We start from the raw sequence: 17,328 nt of genomic DNA, 5'->3' as shown, positions 1-17,328 counted from the left end.
TGGATCTGTCTATCTGTTATAAATATGTATAGATGTTTATCTGTCTCTCTGTCCGTTGTAAAAATGTATAGATATGGATCTGTCTTTTTAAACAATGGATGTATTTGGATCATCATTGACCTTTCTTCTCCCTAGATTTCGGCTTTAAACATTGCCTTTGTTGGAATAAAATATAAGTGATATTCATATACTATAAAATATGAAATTGTTACTGCTGAAGAAAACCAGCGGGTGGTGTTTGTCTCAAGTTCTAACTATTCACCACTATCAGAAAGCCTTCATTTGTTTTCATTACCTCTCAGAATTGATTTGTTTTTCTGTTTTCATTTTCTACACAATATTCCTCACAAGCAGCAAGTGCTCCCTACTGCTTTTTACTTCGACACGATGGTTATTTTACCATTCACGTCTTATATACCGTTTTTCTCTCAGTCCTTTCCCAACATATGTTCAAAGAAGTCCACAGTCACATAGACGCAGAATCAATCTTTGTTTATCATCAGGCCCTTTGGCGTTGCACGTTCCTCCAGAAGGTATTGCATGATCATTTCAGAGCAGACTTGTGATCATTTGCCGTCTCGCTGTCCATTTCCTTCGTCGCCTTGCCACAACAGCTGTTAGCGGGTGACAGATTACCCGTCCAATGCCAGCTCATAGTAACGCCAGAGGAAAACAACGCCCACAGCCCATCTGCACAAGGCCAACGCTGGCTAACGCTTTCACATCCACATTTTTTAAAGAAATCAGAGACTGATCAATCCAAGGTGTTCAGACATCATGGAGAGAGACAGCACTCATTTTACTAAACCAAAGTGCGGCTGTAGACATCTGTTTGCAAGGTACTATTTTTAGACCTCCCACATTCGCCAGCTCCCCCTTAAACGGAGACAATGATGCCAAAACGCTTGTGTCTAACAAGACAAATGCCCCATATATTGTCACTAAGGAAACATCAAGGTGTGTGTGGTGTGCTCACATCTACATTAGTCAAATTATGCTGCCGCTTGTTTGAAATATGTACAGAAAAATCAAACACTGAATACTGCCACACCAGAAATATGTTTTAAATTTATTAGTGCATATTGTAGCAGTTTACTTTGGTGTTCACAATGTTTCTGAATACACAATGTAAATGTTTACAATTGTTTCTCTCTGTCCACCATGCTCACATTTGTAAATGCATTAGGGAAGAGAGGTGAGTATTTCTTTTCATTCTTATCTTGTGCCATCTAATAATGACATATCAGCTGCTTTTGTTTAAGTACTGCATGTATGTGTGTATGTATGTATATATATATATATATACAAATCCGATATCTGACGCGTTATTCTGTCATCTTTTTTCCCTTTTTTTTCCAAAACGTGATAAACGCCAGTCCTCCTTCTCTGCAGAATGCAATAAATCCGCTCAACAAATCACAGCGCACTATTCCATGAATTGTTTACAACAATGGCGGCGCATTGAATACGAGAAGTTGTGGTTTAAAAGTGTATATTTGTTATTTTTCTTGTCAAAAATGACAATCGTTTCGCTAGATAAGACCCTTATGCTTGTTTGGGATTGTTTATAGTCCGTTGAAACTCCGTTGAAAAAACTGTTAAGTGTTAAGTATTTAATGTTGGGCTCTATTAAAGTCCATTAAAATGAGAAAAATCCTGCAATGTGTTCCTCAAAAAACATAATTTCTTCCCAACTGAACAAAGAAAGACATCAACATTTTGGATGACATGGTGGTGAGTAAATTATCTGGATTTTTCTTTTAAGAAAATGGACTAATCCTTTAAGGCCACGATATACTCACAGCTTTAAATGTATACTCCCCGCAGCCTGCACGGGCCAAAAACTCCAGCCCTAACCTGGCCCTGGCCTGTAGTGTTCAAGCCCTACCCGACCCCAGCCTGACAATGCCTGCAATTTTTCAGCCCGAACCCGACCTGACCCGAGACCAATATCAATCATTTTTAAGCTCTCTCTGACGCGCACGCTCTTTGATGCGCGCTCTCTCTCTCTCTCGGACGCGTGCTCTCAGATGCGCGCTGTCTCTGCTACACACGCAAACACACACACACAATGAGGAAAGACGCGAAAATGAGCCAGAGTCCGACCCGAGCCCGGTCTGTAAAAAAAAAAAACGTCCCGAGCCCGGCCCAAATGGGCTTAGCCTGTCGGGCCCCAACGGCTTGCAGGGCTCTACCACACAGGGATGGCTGGGTTCGACACACATACGCAATACAAATGATTTCTTATTCAAATTATTACTCTACCAGGCATCCGGCTTCACACAATACTGATGAGGATGAATGATCCTTTTCGAAATACCACTACTCCATAGAAGGAGGAAATATGGTAGTTTGAAACCCATAAATGTTGTAACCATTTTAGGTGCACTGTAATATAAACAGAAAAAAACTGTAAAGGTACGAGAGCAAGTTATCTACAACAGACATTTTAATAGGAATTTTTCAAGCACGAATTAGATTTAGCAGTAAAAAGCTCACACCGAAAACCTGCCTTTTAGGACGTTCTGTGTCAAGGCCAGTGACTTGTGACGTCTCCGTCCGCGCACACGCTTGCAGATATCAACACAATAGGTCTCTCAATAAGTCAGCATTCTTCTCTCCATCACTTATTTTTCACTATGACTGATTGCACTTTTATCCCCACGGCTCGACGCCGACCGCCTCGGACGAAAAGTTCTTGGCTCGTGCCGGCGTAAAGAATAACACGAGACATGGACCGGCTTTTTTATACTCTCTCAATTAAGTGGGCTGCAGCTGTCCCCGCGAATCGGCGTGTGGAAGAATGCTAAGAGAGAGATGCATTGATGGACTTGGATCTTTTCAGAAGGGCCTTCAATGCACATGGCAAACAATAAAGAGCCGACTTTAATGTAGGAGGACAGCGCTGAGCTTTTCTCCTCTCTGGAGAATTCAGAATAAATGTGCTGCAGTCAACGGCAAAAGACACGTTCATGGCTAATTGTTGTTTCAATAACATGATCTGCTATTCTACGGATTTTTTTTAATGTAATGATTACAAAGATATTTTTATGTGCATTTAATTGTTAGCCTATAAATTGTTGGCAGTTCATTTTTAAATCAGATCAAAATAAAGATTAAAATTAGAGAAATATATGTGAAATGTGTGTTTTATCCAAAGCATATGGTGGCAGACCAAGGCCATGGGTTTGGCACTTAGGGAACATGCACATTATAAATTGCTTTTAGTATAGTGTAAATACCCGGAGGGAAAATATAAGTGTGTTAGTGAGTGTGTACTCAATATTACTTAAAAACTATTCAACTTAAATTAGATTTGTACACTAAGGAATGTCTAAAAGCCTTTTTTTTGTTGCATCCTTGTTTCTGTTGTATTGTCAGAATTGAAGTGTGTACCCTGCTTAAACATCAGTACTTTGACTTTTGTGTACTTGTTAGCATATATCCTGCTTTTGTCACATTAATGGAAAATTTATCTGTTAAGGAAAACATTACTACTCACACAAACTACACCCATACCTTCATAGTTGATATAAATTTGTGTGATTTTCTGTATTTTTGCAGGCCTTCTCCTGGTGGCCAGAGGTAATGGCCGAGCACGCCGAAACCTTCCTGTCACTCTATACAGTGGACATGGATGCAGCTCTGGCTGTTCAATCGCAAGATTCATGGGAAAGTTTTCCTCTCTTTCAGCTGCTCAACAATTTCCTACGAACTGACCGTATGTAACGTTTTTATTTTTTAAGCGTCTTTCTCTTAGGGGCGGTTTCCCAGACAGGGTTTAGATTAATCCAGTACTAGGCCTTAGTTATATTAGAACATTTATGTAGTTAAGTAGTACAAAAAACTGGCGTGCATCTAGAGACAAAACAATGGCACTGACATATGTAAAGATATGTCAGTACAAGGTGTTTTTAAATTAAGGCAGCACAAACATGCATTTTAGTCTAGGACTAGGATAAGCCCTGTTTGGGAAACCACCCCTTAAAGAGTTAGTTTAGTTCGGAATTAAAATGTTGGCTGTTTTCAAAACTGAAGTCATGAGACAGTGACTTCAGCGGCATTAAGGCACCTCCGGAAAACGCATTCGGACAGCCTCCATAGGCAGCGTAATGGAATTCAATTTGAAATATAAACATATTTGAAACCTGCAAAACTAATTTCTCGCTAGAAATGCAATTAAAAGGTGTAAAAAGTGAAATATATAACTTTATTTACACTAAATTTGTGATTCAGCTGCTTTCTTGGCCGCGATTCTATTTTTTCGTACTCAGCCTGGCTCGACCAATCACATTCCGTTATGCACACACATAGAATTGTGGGACAAGACGATGAAGGTGACTTTGAAGGCAGCATTTTAGAGATTTCTGACCCAGGCGTTTGTTATGAACTCTTTTATCACCTCTCAAATATGCGTAGGTTTCTTAAAAAATGGCAAATCTTGCACAAAAAGATGAGATAATTGCATTTTTGTGAAGGACTTTTGACAGAGATCAGATTCAGAGCGATCCTCAAAACATATACGGAGTTTGAACTGTTTGCCCTAAGGAATACCTCCGGGGTTTATAAGTTATGCCACCTGGTGGATAATAGCAAAAGTATATGGATTGCCGGAAAAACTTATCATTGGCAGGGAAGCGTTTTCTCTTAAAGAGTAACTAAACCCTTAACCAACTTTTTTTAGTTAATGATCTGTAAGAATGATGCTTTATTACTGCTGTTCATTGATTTTAGTACGTTTTTTTTGACATTTGGACATAAAGTGTTTCAATACTACAATATATGGTGTAAAAACGTCTGAGTGCTGCCCTCTTCAGGTTGAACGGTGGCTACTGCAGTTGAATTTTCCTATTGGATGTTGGGTCCAAAAAGTAACTCGTGACGTAAGCAGGTTCAAGCTCACCACGCCCTTGTTACGATCTCACCACATGCTTGGTACGAGCTTAGTTCGTCCCCTCTATCTCCGTTGGGATCTGCCCACTTTTCTTGCATTTTTCAAATATTGCCAGTGGGTGGAGTCAGGCTCTGACCAGGGGTTTAGTTACGCTTTAATTGACGAGTTAACTCATCAATGGCGGGAAAAGAGTTAATTACTCACCCTCATGTCGTTCCACACCCATAAGACCTTCGTTCATTTTCGAAACTGAAATTAAGAATCAATTCGGTTGCTCCATAGATGCGAGCCGTTAATGGGGCATCTATGTATTTTTATATCTATGGCTGATGCATGACCCCAATGTTTAACGCATGTATGTGCTGCTTTTGTAAGAGTACAAAAGTTATTCTTCTCACTTCATGAAATGAAGATTGAACCACTTTAGTCACATGGACTATTTTACCGCAGGCTTTACTGCCTTTTCTGGTCCTTTAAAGTCTTGCGTTGCTGTCTATCAGGGCTCCGAAAGCTCTCACATTTCTTTAAAAATATCTTAATTTGTGTTCCAAAGATAAATGAAGATCTTAGGGCTATGGAATGACACATACTTTTCATTCTAGGGTTAACCTTTAAAGTCAAAATTAAATTGAAATAAAACTAAAACTTTTTAATGGAATATTGTGGTATTTTTACAAATGACTTATCTGTGATCTTTAATATTTAAAAAAAGGTATGTGCCCTCATAATCTTTAATCAAAAACGCTAATTTCCTCCTCGAAATGATCTCTCTTTACTTCCGATCATGAGGAATGGTGCGAGGGTGGGGCCTGGGAAATCGCAGCGATTAGCAAATAGCAACATCACCCAACTTCAATCGATCCAATCAGTTCTCAATGGATGAATTCAAGCCCCTCCCTTTTTTCTTATTTCAGGGGAAAATAAGACAATTGCTACTTCTGTTTCATGCAAACTTTAAAAGGATTGTTAACCAAAATATAACAAATTCTGTCATTTATTTTTCTTTGTGGCGTTTCAAACCAAAATCACCCACTTCTGCGGAAAATCAAAGAAAGGATTTTCATTTATCTGGTGAACTATCTATTTAAACCTATCCCTATAAATTCTTTTTCCGTCTCTCTACCCCTGTCCAAAACTGTCCCACAGTTGTCCAAAGTTCTGATCGCATGTTGTCACTGCTAAGCGCACTAATTAACACCAATGTAGATTTGGAAAACAATCCTTGTTAGGGAAGAAGGTTAACACGCTGTGCTCTGTTGTTGTCAACACACTAATTAGATACATTGTGTGATCAGTTAGTGGCACTGGAGGATAAATTATCTCCACCGGTTTGAAATTCGCCTAAGCAGATACCTGAATCCAGCTGAGGAGGGCGGCTTCGGAAGACCGCGGAGTGTCCTGAGTGCCAGTATCCCATTACGGCTCCCTTAACTAACATAAAATAATCCAAAACGCAACAGGAAGTTAATTATGTGCAAAGCTAATGATATGACAACAACTCCAGCCAAGATTTACTGTGCGTTTAAACGATACACTTTAGAAATAAGGTATGCACATTCACTAGGAGCTGTGCCGCTGTACTAGTTGAGCTACGGGAAAGATTAACAATTAAGTCTTGTTAATTCTCCTGTTTTTTTTAAATCGATGTGATAGGACAATGCAAATGCAAGCCTCTTATAACAAAGATAGTCGTCGCAATAATGTAATAAAGTATGAAACTCCCACGCAGTACAACAAGAGTCTGTCTTGTATTTCTCTCAATAAAGAAATCTTTATGTACAGGTGGAAATCTAATGAAAGATACCCGCTGCCAGACATGTAGGAGTTATTTTAGTTAAGGCATAAATGTGAGGCATGCCTGTTCACGTTCACAGAATCATATTGCCATTTTTGGGGAATTAATGCATTCAGGATCTTTAAGTATTTACTAGTATTGAACATGTAATTCTAACCAACTGTTTGCAGTCTTCCCACACAAGTGAAAAGGACACAAATCTCTCATTGTGCACAGCTTAGAGAGTCTTATAGGACTGCATTTGATCAACAATGAGGTAACAATATGTTACATCTTAAGACCAAAATCTCCTAATTTCATGGTTTTAAATCCTATTCACACCATGCGTGAATGTGCACCACAAGTGTTTTAATAGAAACAATGCATTTCTGTAATGCTCTTTAAAGAGCACCTATTGTCTGATTCACGTTTTTACATTTTCTTTTGTTGTGTGTGTGTGTGTGTTAGTTCATGTTAACGATATGCAAAAGGTACAAACCTCAAAGTAAACGATTACGCGGGTTATCGTCTCCAACGTAAATCTCTTTTCTTGGACTACAACAAATACAGTTTACTTCCTGGGATTGGTGACGTAGAGAAGACCGATATTATCATAATTCCTCCCGCTTTGACTCACAGCCTGTAAGTTAACTCCTGTTAGCATTGCATTGTGCGCGAATCTTTTAAACATGGTATGGAACGTCACATTTCCGCCTGACGTCAGAGGTATTCATTAGGGGTGTAACGATTAACCGTGCAAATGCGCGTTTTCTCAATGAATGAATTTAAATGAATTACGGTGAAATCCAGGCACATCCGAACGGCAGGGGGCGCTCCCGTGCAGAAACTCCCTTTGTGCCACAGAAGAAGTAGCATTACGAATGCTATTCCAAGAAATGTCTACAGGAATATTTATATCACTGTTCTTCGAATTGTTTCAGGTATTTTCATGATAGTATTTTAAATGATTTTGTTTAACGAGTGTTGCTTTTATAAATGCACGTTATAAACGACTCCGACTCATAATGATTTTAGATTGAAAAGGACTTCCTACTGACCAAATGTCGTAGTACACGCACAAGCTGTGCATGAAACAAAGAATCGCAGCCTTACGATTCAGAATCGGTTTCAGACAGGCATTTTTAATGGGACACACGGTTGAATCGTTACATCCCTAGTATTCATGCCAATCACAACATACAGATTAACTGGCCAATCAGGTGCACAGCGCTTTTCAAATCCATGTGTTTCAGGAAGAAAGGGAAATCTGGAGTTACAAAACTGTACGGTATGTGGAAAATAGTGTGTTTTTTAACCATAAACCACGCGAACACATTGTATTATACCAAATACACAAAATAACGTTGTTTTTAAGCAATGAAATAGGTGCTCTTTAAAAAAAGTTTTAACTCTTCAAAATTATCATTATTTTGCCTTTGCTCAATGAATAACGTATTGAACGTGTCACGGTGTTGATGGTTTTTGAGAAATCAACTGCGGGTATGAATTATGCTGCTGATATAAATAAGACGATAAGAAATTTTACAGGATATTACTATTTTTAAATGTTGAATCATGAAACACTAAATAAAGTTTTATTTTAATTGGTAAAAGATGCATTGTGGCACCTGTTGTGCCAGAGCAAATTAGGTTTTCAGTCGGATGAATACTCATCCATCCCCTTTTGTTTTAGACAGGGAAGTAATTTGCATTTCACCCTTGTACTAACTTAAACATTAATTGTTCTTGACTTTAGTAGTTTTTTTAGCCTGTACAAACAAAACCATAAAATAGTGTTGTGACATTGACACTAAATGCTCAAACGAGTTTCATCATTGGTAAATGGTTGGGAAATGAGCTCACAGACCCATGAGAGTAAAAAGGCTAGTGTTAATGATGAAGAGCAGAGAGATGGGAATTATACTTAATGATGTCTGAGGAGACGTCTCTCTCTCTTTCTCTCCCCCCGTTATGGGTGGCAAAAAACAGTAACATGTTATAGTAGCTGTATTATTTTGCTGTCTAGCATGTTAAAAAATCAGCTCATTATATAAAACCATTAAAACTATTTTGGTCCAATGCAACATTGTAAACCATTTATTTTTATGTTCTCACCAGCTCACCTTTGCAATGGGACGTTTCACAAACACCTGCAGGAGCTGTACGTCCCTCTGGTGGTGCGTTACATCGACCTGATGGAGTCATCCATAGCTCAGTCCATCCACCGTGGCTTTGAGCAGGAGACGTGGCAGTCTGTGAAGTAAGACACACTGTGATCACTGAGACCCTGTTTAACTAAAAAAACAAAAGTTTGCTCTATAACAGTGGATAATGTTTTAGTGCTTTGCATTTTAAAGGGACACTCCACTTTTTTCGAAGGTGTCCTAATTTTCCGGCTCCCCTACAGTTGAACATTTGATTTTTGACATTTTGGAATCCATTCAGCTGGTCTTCGGGTCTGGTGGTACCATTTTTAGCATAGCTTAGCATAATCCATTAAATCTGATAGGACTATTGGCATCACACTAAAAAATCAATATTTTTCCTGTTTGAAACTTGACTCTTCTGTAGTGACATCGTGTACTAAGACCGACAGAAAATTGAAAGTTACGATTTTCTAGGCAGATATGGCTAGGAACTATACTCTCATTCTGGCGTAATAATCAAGGACTTTGCCGTTGTAACATGACTGCAGGAGGCGCAATGATATTACGCAGTGCCCGAAAATAGTCCCCTGCTATTGAAAGTAATACCATGTAATACCAAGTATGGAAAGTAATACCATTATGAGAGTATAGTTCCTAGCCATATCGGCCTAGAAAATTACATCTTTTAATTTTCTGTCGGTCTTAGTACACGATGTATCTACAGAAGAGTAAAGTTATAAATAGGAAAAATATCAAAACTCTTTGGTTATTTTTTGGCGTGATGCTAATGGTCTAATCAGATTCAATGGATTATGCTTAGCTATGCTAAAAGTGGTACCGCCAGATCCGGAGATCAGCGAATGGATTCCAAAATGGTAAAAATTAAATGTTTGACTCTCGGAGAGCTGGAAAAATGAGCATGTTTTCAAAAAAAAAAGTTAAGTGTGCCTTTAAGGTTACTGCTACTTTAACTCGTTGATTGCAGTTTTCCATTTTAAAATGTGAGGCCAAACCAATTAACTTTGCAAAGAATGGAAAGAGTTTAAAGTATTATCATCATCATTATCCTTCTCTATTGCATTCTACTTCTCATTTTTGACTTTACGGTTACCTACCTGTAATGTATTTTACTACAGTGTGTTGTAGATTAGTGTAGTGTACCTGGGTGTCAATAATTCAGCAGGCGAAACTTTGAGGACGTCTACCTACAACTTTGCAGTCGATAGAAAAATTAAAATTAAAATGATTAGATGTACTGTATGACCTGAGTGTGTTTGACAGACTACCCTGCGTCCAAAATCACATACTGTGACTGTAGGTACTGAATTAGATGAAGTGCGTTCTTATCAATCGTTTCAAACAGTAGGTACTATATAGTATGAACATGGATGGTATAAATGAACTCGGACGTATGACATCCTTCACGTTGATACATCACGTGACATACGTCTTCATACAAGAAGTTAGTCGCTAACTGGAATGACGTTAAACAAGTGCAATGTAACCACAAGGGACAGCTGTTTAATAATGTATTTGCATTTAAATTAAAGCCACGTTAATGCTTTCAGACTTTTTTAAATAAAACAACACCTCTCCTTCTTCTTCTTCTTCATTGGGTGACTCCTTTCCTGGGGGCTCACGGTATAGTAAAGTGTCCATCGAATGAATCTTGCCGGAAGTAGTTGGTCATCCGAGTACTTTTCGCCTACTGTTTTTCGAATACTATGAATTCAGAGATACTACTCGCTACACATACTGCTTTTCATCTACTATATCGTATAGAAGTAGGCAGTTTTGGACGCAGCGTAACTTTTTATCCTAAACTCATGTTGAATTCAAGATGGCGTCTGCTCTGACTAAGGTCTACTGTATTTCCTGTCTGTCTGCTTATCGATAAACCTTTTCTGTTTTCTCCCACGATCAGTCAATTACTGTTTTCTCCTGCTCTATCTGATATCAATGTACCATCTCATTCTCTGTCCTGTCAGTACTTTACTGCTTTTAACTCTTTGATCTCTGGCAGGACTATAACCAACAATCTGCCAAGCGTTCCACTGCCCAGAGTTCCCAACCTGCCTCTTAACCTTCCTCAGATGCCCAGCTTCTCTGCCCCATCCTGGATGGGGCCGTTGTGTGATAGCACGTGTGTATGGGGCAACTGGGCACCATTACTGCTTACTGTTCTTGACATATGCTTATTATAGCTTCAAAAAGTGTGCTCACAGTTACAGAAGTCAATCTCAGAAATGGCACCAAGCAAATGTTTTGGAGTGTAAAGTCATCTTGATGAATCTTAAACTAAACTGAATGTTAAAGCAATTTTTAGGAAACATATTAATGCACCAAAAATGTAGCTTTTGGAAAATTGGAAAACAAAAGCTGTTTATTAAAATTCCAAGATGCATGATTATGTGAGAGTTATGTTGTTAACTGTAATGGATTTGAGCATTATACACTGCCAATCAAAATATGGACATACAGCACTTGAAATAAGTTTGTAGACAACTTGGGTTAGCATATGAATGTCTTCACAAAAGTGCATTTTAATTAAAGGGAATTAAAATGTAGCAGTTGGACAAGATAGCGAAAGAAAATCAGCCAACAAGTGGCCAGCATATTGTACGTGGGAACTAATATGATTTAAAAAGCGTCCCAGGATGCACCTCATGAAGTTTGTTGAGAGATTGCCCAGAGCTGTAAGCTACACAAAGTGTGTCTTTTTGGATAAGATAAAATATGAGATTTGTGTGATTCGGTTACTACATAATTGTCACATTTGTGTCATTTTAAGTTTATATAACTTGAATATGATAAACAAAAATGCATTTTGACTGGTAGTGTATCTCTTGTTTTTAAGTGCATGTTTGCATGGGTGATGTGGATGTGCTTGCATGTGTGTTATTCTCACGAAATCCAGATTTAGAAGAAGGTGTCCAGCATCAGAATTTTAAAAAGCCCTTGAAGCCAATTTTTTGCACATATAAGATTAAAGGTATTGTGGAGGATTTTCTTTTTCCGGGTGGATCATCAAGGTCCTCCTAGTTGTCAATCAGGAGTTTTGCGCAATTGCATTTTTTTTTTAAAGTGGAGAAAATCCTCCGCTACACCTTTAAGGTCTGAACTTACTATAACCATGATTTTTAGAGAATTTAAAAAATATTTCCTGTAGAATTATTTACATTTTTTAGATTATCATTATTAACGTGATATTACATTAAATATATGCATTTATAAACTCATGGTTCGGTAAGGAGAACAAAAAAGTTGTCTAGGTACTATGACAAACAAAATTTCAACTTTTATCTGGAGGGAAAAATAAGAACTGCTTACCTGGTAGCCATCTTGAGTGTCACAGTCAATTATGTCCCTTCCAACAACTTTTTTTTAATGTTAGTTCCGTAAGGGCTTAAACAATGATTGAAAATTGTTGCGGAGGATGATAAAATTGGTCTTGGACACATTTATATTCCTTATTATTGTACATTTACCGATGATCACCAAATACCACATGTTTTTTTTACTCTTAATGTTTATAGTATAACATGCACTGAAGCTTTTATTTTTTAGATTTTTTAATTATAAATTTTCCATGTCAAAGAACCCAAATCCAGTCATGTTGCGGTAATGAAAATGTTCTCCTTAAATGTGGAAAAAAACAACAAAATTGGTTTGTATGTTGTCATTTGAAATGAAATAGTACATGAAGAGATGTTAGTAACTGTATGCTTCTTATTTTGATAGCATTTACTTTTTTAATCAAAATGTTTCATGACACCTTATAAGACTAATTTCGTGAGAATCACCCATGTGTTGATGTTTGTTTAGTGCGTTCCCAAAATTGTTTTGCTATTAGTTTTTGGTCTCACAAGGCACAAACTAAAAAGACGTTTGTGATAGCATTTGAAAAAATAATTTGATTTAACTTGTCTTCATTTAGTCTGGAGCCCTGCGTCCTATGGTGCTTTTTGTCATAATCGGACGATTTCTTGACAAAATTTTAACATGGTTATGCATTTGATTTTACAGAGGGCAAGGAATTAATTTGCCAGATATTTTGTGAGTACCACAGATATTTCAACACTTCAGTCTGTGTTTTTTGATGTCTCTGTGTTTCTCCCTTCACCGCATCCCGTTTAAAAGATAATTCACATGGGCGCGTGAGTCTCCATAAACATTCATTTCTCTTGTGATATGTGGAAAGGCGGCCACATATCGGCAGTTCATTCTGCGGAGTGAGAGAGCGTTTAATCCTGCTGTGAGCGTGCGATGTCGGTATAATAAACAACAACACTATTTTCTCTCTTCTGTCGGGGGTTATCAGGGTAACACTATCGTATAGCTCTTTCGAGTACACAATACAGATTAGATCAAAATACAGGTCAGGATTTTTAGTTACTCTCACGCAACAAGCGAAACTACATTTGTATCGAACGCGTTTAAACAAGTTGTAAACAGTATCGCTTTACAAAACCGTCCAAGAGTGCTTAAATAACATCTGAATGTTAAATCACATCCATCTCAATTAGCTTAGAGTGTGAACTGCAAAAGCACACCAGCTTTCAAGCCTGAAAATGTGTCTGTAGTGGGTGTATTCCTGTGGGTGACTGTCAGAGGGGACTCTGTGGTTAGCCGGTTGTTAGATTCAGCAAGAACTTTGTGTTCCCCTCCAGGGAGTCTCTTCATCAGGCGAGAAACTCATCCATTTGTTCAACCCGCCTCTTTCTTGCGCTCGTACAGGCTTGAGGCGGAGACGCGGACCCCCGAGGGGACTCTCGCGGACCATGCTGCCGCTAATTAATCGAGTGGGAGCTTTCGCTCGCCCCTTTTAATTGCACAGCGGACATTGCCAAACGATTTATTTTCCCGGACCGCCACTTGTGAAGGTAACAGTCTTTTAACAGCGAGGGGAATGAGTGCCCTTTTCCGTTGCCGGGCATTTGGCTCCGTGCACCCGCGTGAGCCCCGGCTACGTGTTGCCGTGTTAACTGCGGTTGACACGGCAGTGTCACTCCATCTGTTTCGCTTGGTGGAGATCTCTTGAGCCCCTTCGAACCCAGTGGAGTCTGCACACAACATCAGTTGAAATTGCTCTCGATTTAGACTTCCCACAGCTTGTGAAACTACAGTTAGATGGAGAGTGCCGTCTGCTGCGGTTCAGTCGGCTGGGTGCGAGATGACCTTTTTTAATCTCTGCAGACCATTTAGTTGTTTAATTGTGCATTAATTTTTGTTTGTTCATTGGTTGGTTCATGATAAATATAGGCAGCTTTAAAGGAAAACACCACCTTTTTTCAATATTTTACTATGTTCTTACCTCAACTTAGACAAATTAATACATACCTATCTTTATTCAATGCGTGCACTTAATCTTTGTACAGCGTGTCATTAATGTGTTAGCATTTAGCCTAGCCCCATTCATTCCTTAGGATCCAAACAGGGATGAATTTAGAAGCCACCAAACACTTCCATGTTTTCTCAATTTAAAGAGTAGTTACACGAGTAAGTATAGTGCCACAAAATAAAAAGTGGGGATTTTTAAGCAAATAAAAACGAGAACTACATTGTACGGCGGAAGAGCACCTCAACCTCGGCGCGCAGCAACATCATCACTCCTGACTACTCCCCCTCTCGCTCAAACTTACTGCGCCCGAGGTCGAAGTGCTGCAAAAGTTGAGGTAAAACATAGTAAAATATTGAAAAACTGTGGTGTTTTCCTTTAAGAGAACTGAAATATACTGTAGGCTATAAATGTGGGCTCAGATGTCATGTCGGTCTATTTTATTTGTGGCCAGGTTGAAGTTTACTTTCTGTTCACTGATGTTTAGTGGAATCTAGACCACTTATATATTGATTATATCATAATAACATATTTGTTTTTATATTAATTTTATATTATTATATTATTGATTAATTGGAAACACCATTAATGCAAACTAAAATTCACATTTAACTTAGTTTGGTTTAAAGTTGCATGAGTTTATTTGGAGAATTCACACCTATAGCAAACTGCTCTTGAAAAAAGGATCAAATGTACACTGCAAAAAAATTCTGTAGAACTTACAATGTTATTGCAGCTGGGTTGCCGGTAATTTACCGTAGATTTAAATTTATGTTATTTACTGGCAAGAGTTTGTTCAAAGTTAAATAAATTTTAAATATTTACAAGTCTTTATCTTTACAGAATAAAACTATACAATAACAGCCTCATGCAAAGCATGAGGCAATACATAAAAATGTATTCATCATTAGTAATTTCTGTTGCTAAGGACTACATTTGGACAACTTTAAAGGTGATTTTCTCAATATTTAGATTTTTTTTTGCAACCCCAGAATCCAGATCTTCAAATAGTTGTATCTCTGCCAAATATTGTCAGATTATATATCACTGGAAAGCTCTCAGAATGTATTTTTGTCATATTTCAAGGTCATCTGATGATAGAAATAATGTAGTGACAGTTTTTTTGTTACAGGCATATTTTATTATTCTTTATTCATGACACTATATTCTATAAATCTTAAAAAATGTTGACAAACTATGTATAATTTGAAAGCTCTAAGAAGTTAATTTTCATATTTCAAAACCTTTTTGCATTAATAATAATGCAGTGACAGTAATTTATTAATTTGTGACAAGAGTATGCAGCAAACCGTTGACAAAAGTGTGACACAAACCTCTTTTTTTTTGGATCACAATTGCTTGAGACTTATGGCTTCATGTTTACATTATTTATTTTGTGAAACATTTACATTTTTATAATTTTATTTATACAATTAATATGTTATTGCATTATTTTTATTTATTAAAATTTTTTTTATTAACAATTTCTTTATTTTAATATTTTCACCTCCAGACACTTCTGTGAAAAACCCTAAAGTGTCTTCTTTAAAACAAGACCAATATTAGGCCTCTAGAACAAAAAATGCCAAAGTTATATATATATATACGTTTTCATCAGACGCAATTACTCGCCTGTTATATATCGAAAAAGTTATATATACGTTTTCATCAGACACGATTACTCGCCTGGTCCAAACTTTACTTCCGGTTTCTGTTTGTTTAATGGTCTGACTAGTTGCTGACACTGAACTCTTGAACAAATACCTCGTCGAAAATAACAAATGTTTTGGTTTCTAGGTAATCTACGTGTTGTTTATTTTGCTTGTTACATAAATAAACTACTTTAAAAGGACTTACTTGTTATTTATTCTTAGCGGAGTTTACCGGAAGTTACGTGTTGACCACGAAAGCCGCTTCTTTATGTTGTTACCGCTGAAACTGTCTATATTCATTTGAAGGTGTACAACACACTCAACAGAGCTTTACGTCAGTTAAGGGGTTAATGACTAGTTTTGTGGTCCAGGGTCACATATAGTCTATAATACAGTAATATTTTATCACATTTTTTTCAATTCAAGTAAAAAGATTAACATACCTGTACAATGTTACATCAATGCATTGAATGATTAAGTAGCAGACATTTAAGAGAACAAAGATAATCAAATGCTGACATTTCACATTTTTGTCTTCTTCAGTAATGGCTCGGCTACATCCGAAGATTTGTTCTGGAAGCTCGATGCTCTCCAAATGTTCGTGATGGACCTACACTGGCCGGAGCCCGAGTTCGCCAAACATCTGGAGCAGAGACTCAAACTCATGGCCAGTGATATGATGGAAGCCTGTGTCAAAAGGTTGGAAATCGTAGCCGACAGATAAATCCTGAGATCAGTCTGTCATATATACATACATGCTTACCACCATCTCTGATATCTAGGACCAAAGCTGCCTTTGACGTGAAAATGCAGAAATCCAGCAAGTCCACAGATTTCCGAGTGCCCTTGTCCGTCTGCACCATGTATAATGTTCTCATGGATGCCAAGAAGCAATGCTCAAAGCTCTGTGTTCTCGATCAAGGTCAGGAGGTATGTCACCATCTTATCAACGCTTTGAAAAAGTCACATCTATCTTCATACTAGAAAACATCTAATAAGCACCATATGTCTCATAAAAATACCAGCTTAGTTTAATTCACAGCAAAGGTGATAACTAGATTATGAACATGTTAAGTGCAGTATTTAGATGTTTAAAGCGTACAGGCATTGCTGTCAAACTGCCAAAGGTCTATCTTTTTAATACCTCATATGAGTTTATTTTTTGTTGTTGAACTTCAGATTATTTTTTTAGGTCTGACTAAAGTGTTTATATTTTCTTTTCTTTGGGCGATATTATAACTATATATCTCTTATGCCTTCACAATAAAGGTTTGTGACTCCAAGACCTTGGATAAACCACAGTCAATCTTTTTGCAAAAACATTCAGAACAGCCATTATAGCTTCAAAAAGCCACAAACAAGCCATGTATTAGTATTTAGCTTTCTATAGTAATGAATAGAGTAACATCATAGTGGCTTTCGGGTGGGCTCTTTTGACCTTGAATGGTAAGCAACTACTTAACAACCACCTAGCGACTGGCTAACGACCCTTTAGGATAAGTTAGTTATTGCATAGCATTGAA

General features: G+C 37.7%; 1 protein-coding gene across 11 annotated transcripts in view; it reads left to right on the top strand.

The window, feature by feature from the left end:
• cadps2 (Ca++-dependent secretion activator 2) overlaps window positions 1–17,328 on the top strand; it is a 150,093-nt gene that overhangs the window by 119,476 nt on the left and 13,289 nt on the right. For 5 of the 11 annotated variants that reach the window (XM_073868780.1, XM_073868781.1, XM_073868779.1 and 2 more), the window contains exons 18-23: window positions 3,565–3,721; window positions 8,787–8,928; window positions 10,839–10,958; window positions 12,842–12,871; window positions 16,349–16,504; window positions 16,588–16,735. In XM_073868780.1, the coding sequence (XP_073724881.1) occupies window positions 3,565–3,721; window positions 8,787–8,928; window positions 10,839–10,958; window positions 12,842–12,871; window positions 16,349–16,504; window positions 16,588–16,735 (753 nt within the window). The remainder of the gene's footprint in view (window positions 1–3,564; window positions 3,722–8,786; window positions 8,929–10,838; window positions 10,959–12,841; window positions 12,872–16,348; window positions 16,505–16,587; window positions 16,736–17,328) is intronic. The other 6 variants (XM_073868784.1, XM_073868782.1, XM_073868785.1 and 3 more) reach the window with 2 other exon arrangements.

Source organism: Misgurnus anguillicaudatus, chromosome 6 (genome assembly GCF_027580225.2).
Source record: "Misgurnus anguillicaudatus chromosome 6, ASM2758022v2, whole genome shotgun sequence".
Taxonomy (NCBI): domain Eukaryota; kingdom Metazoa; phylum Chordata; class Actinopteri; order Cypriniformes; family Cobitidae; genus Misgurnus; species Misgurnus anguillicaudatus.
Note: the sequence above shows the minus strand (reverse complement) of the source record. Positions and strands in the feature narration are given on the sequence as shown.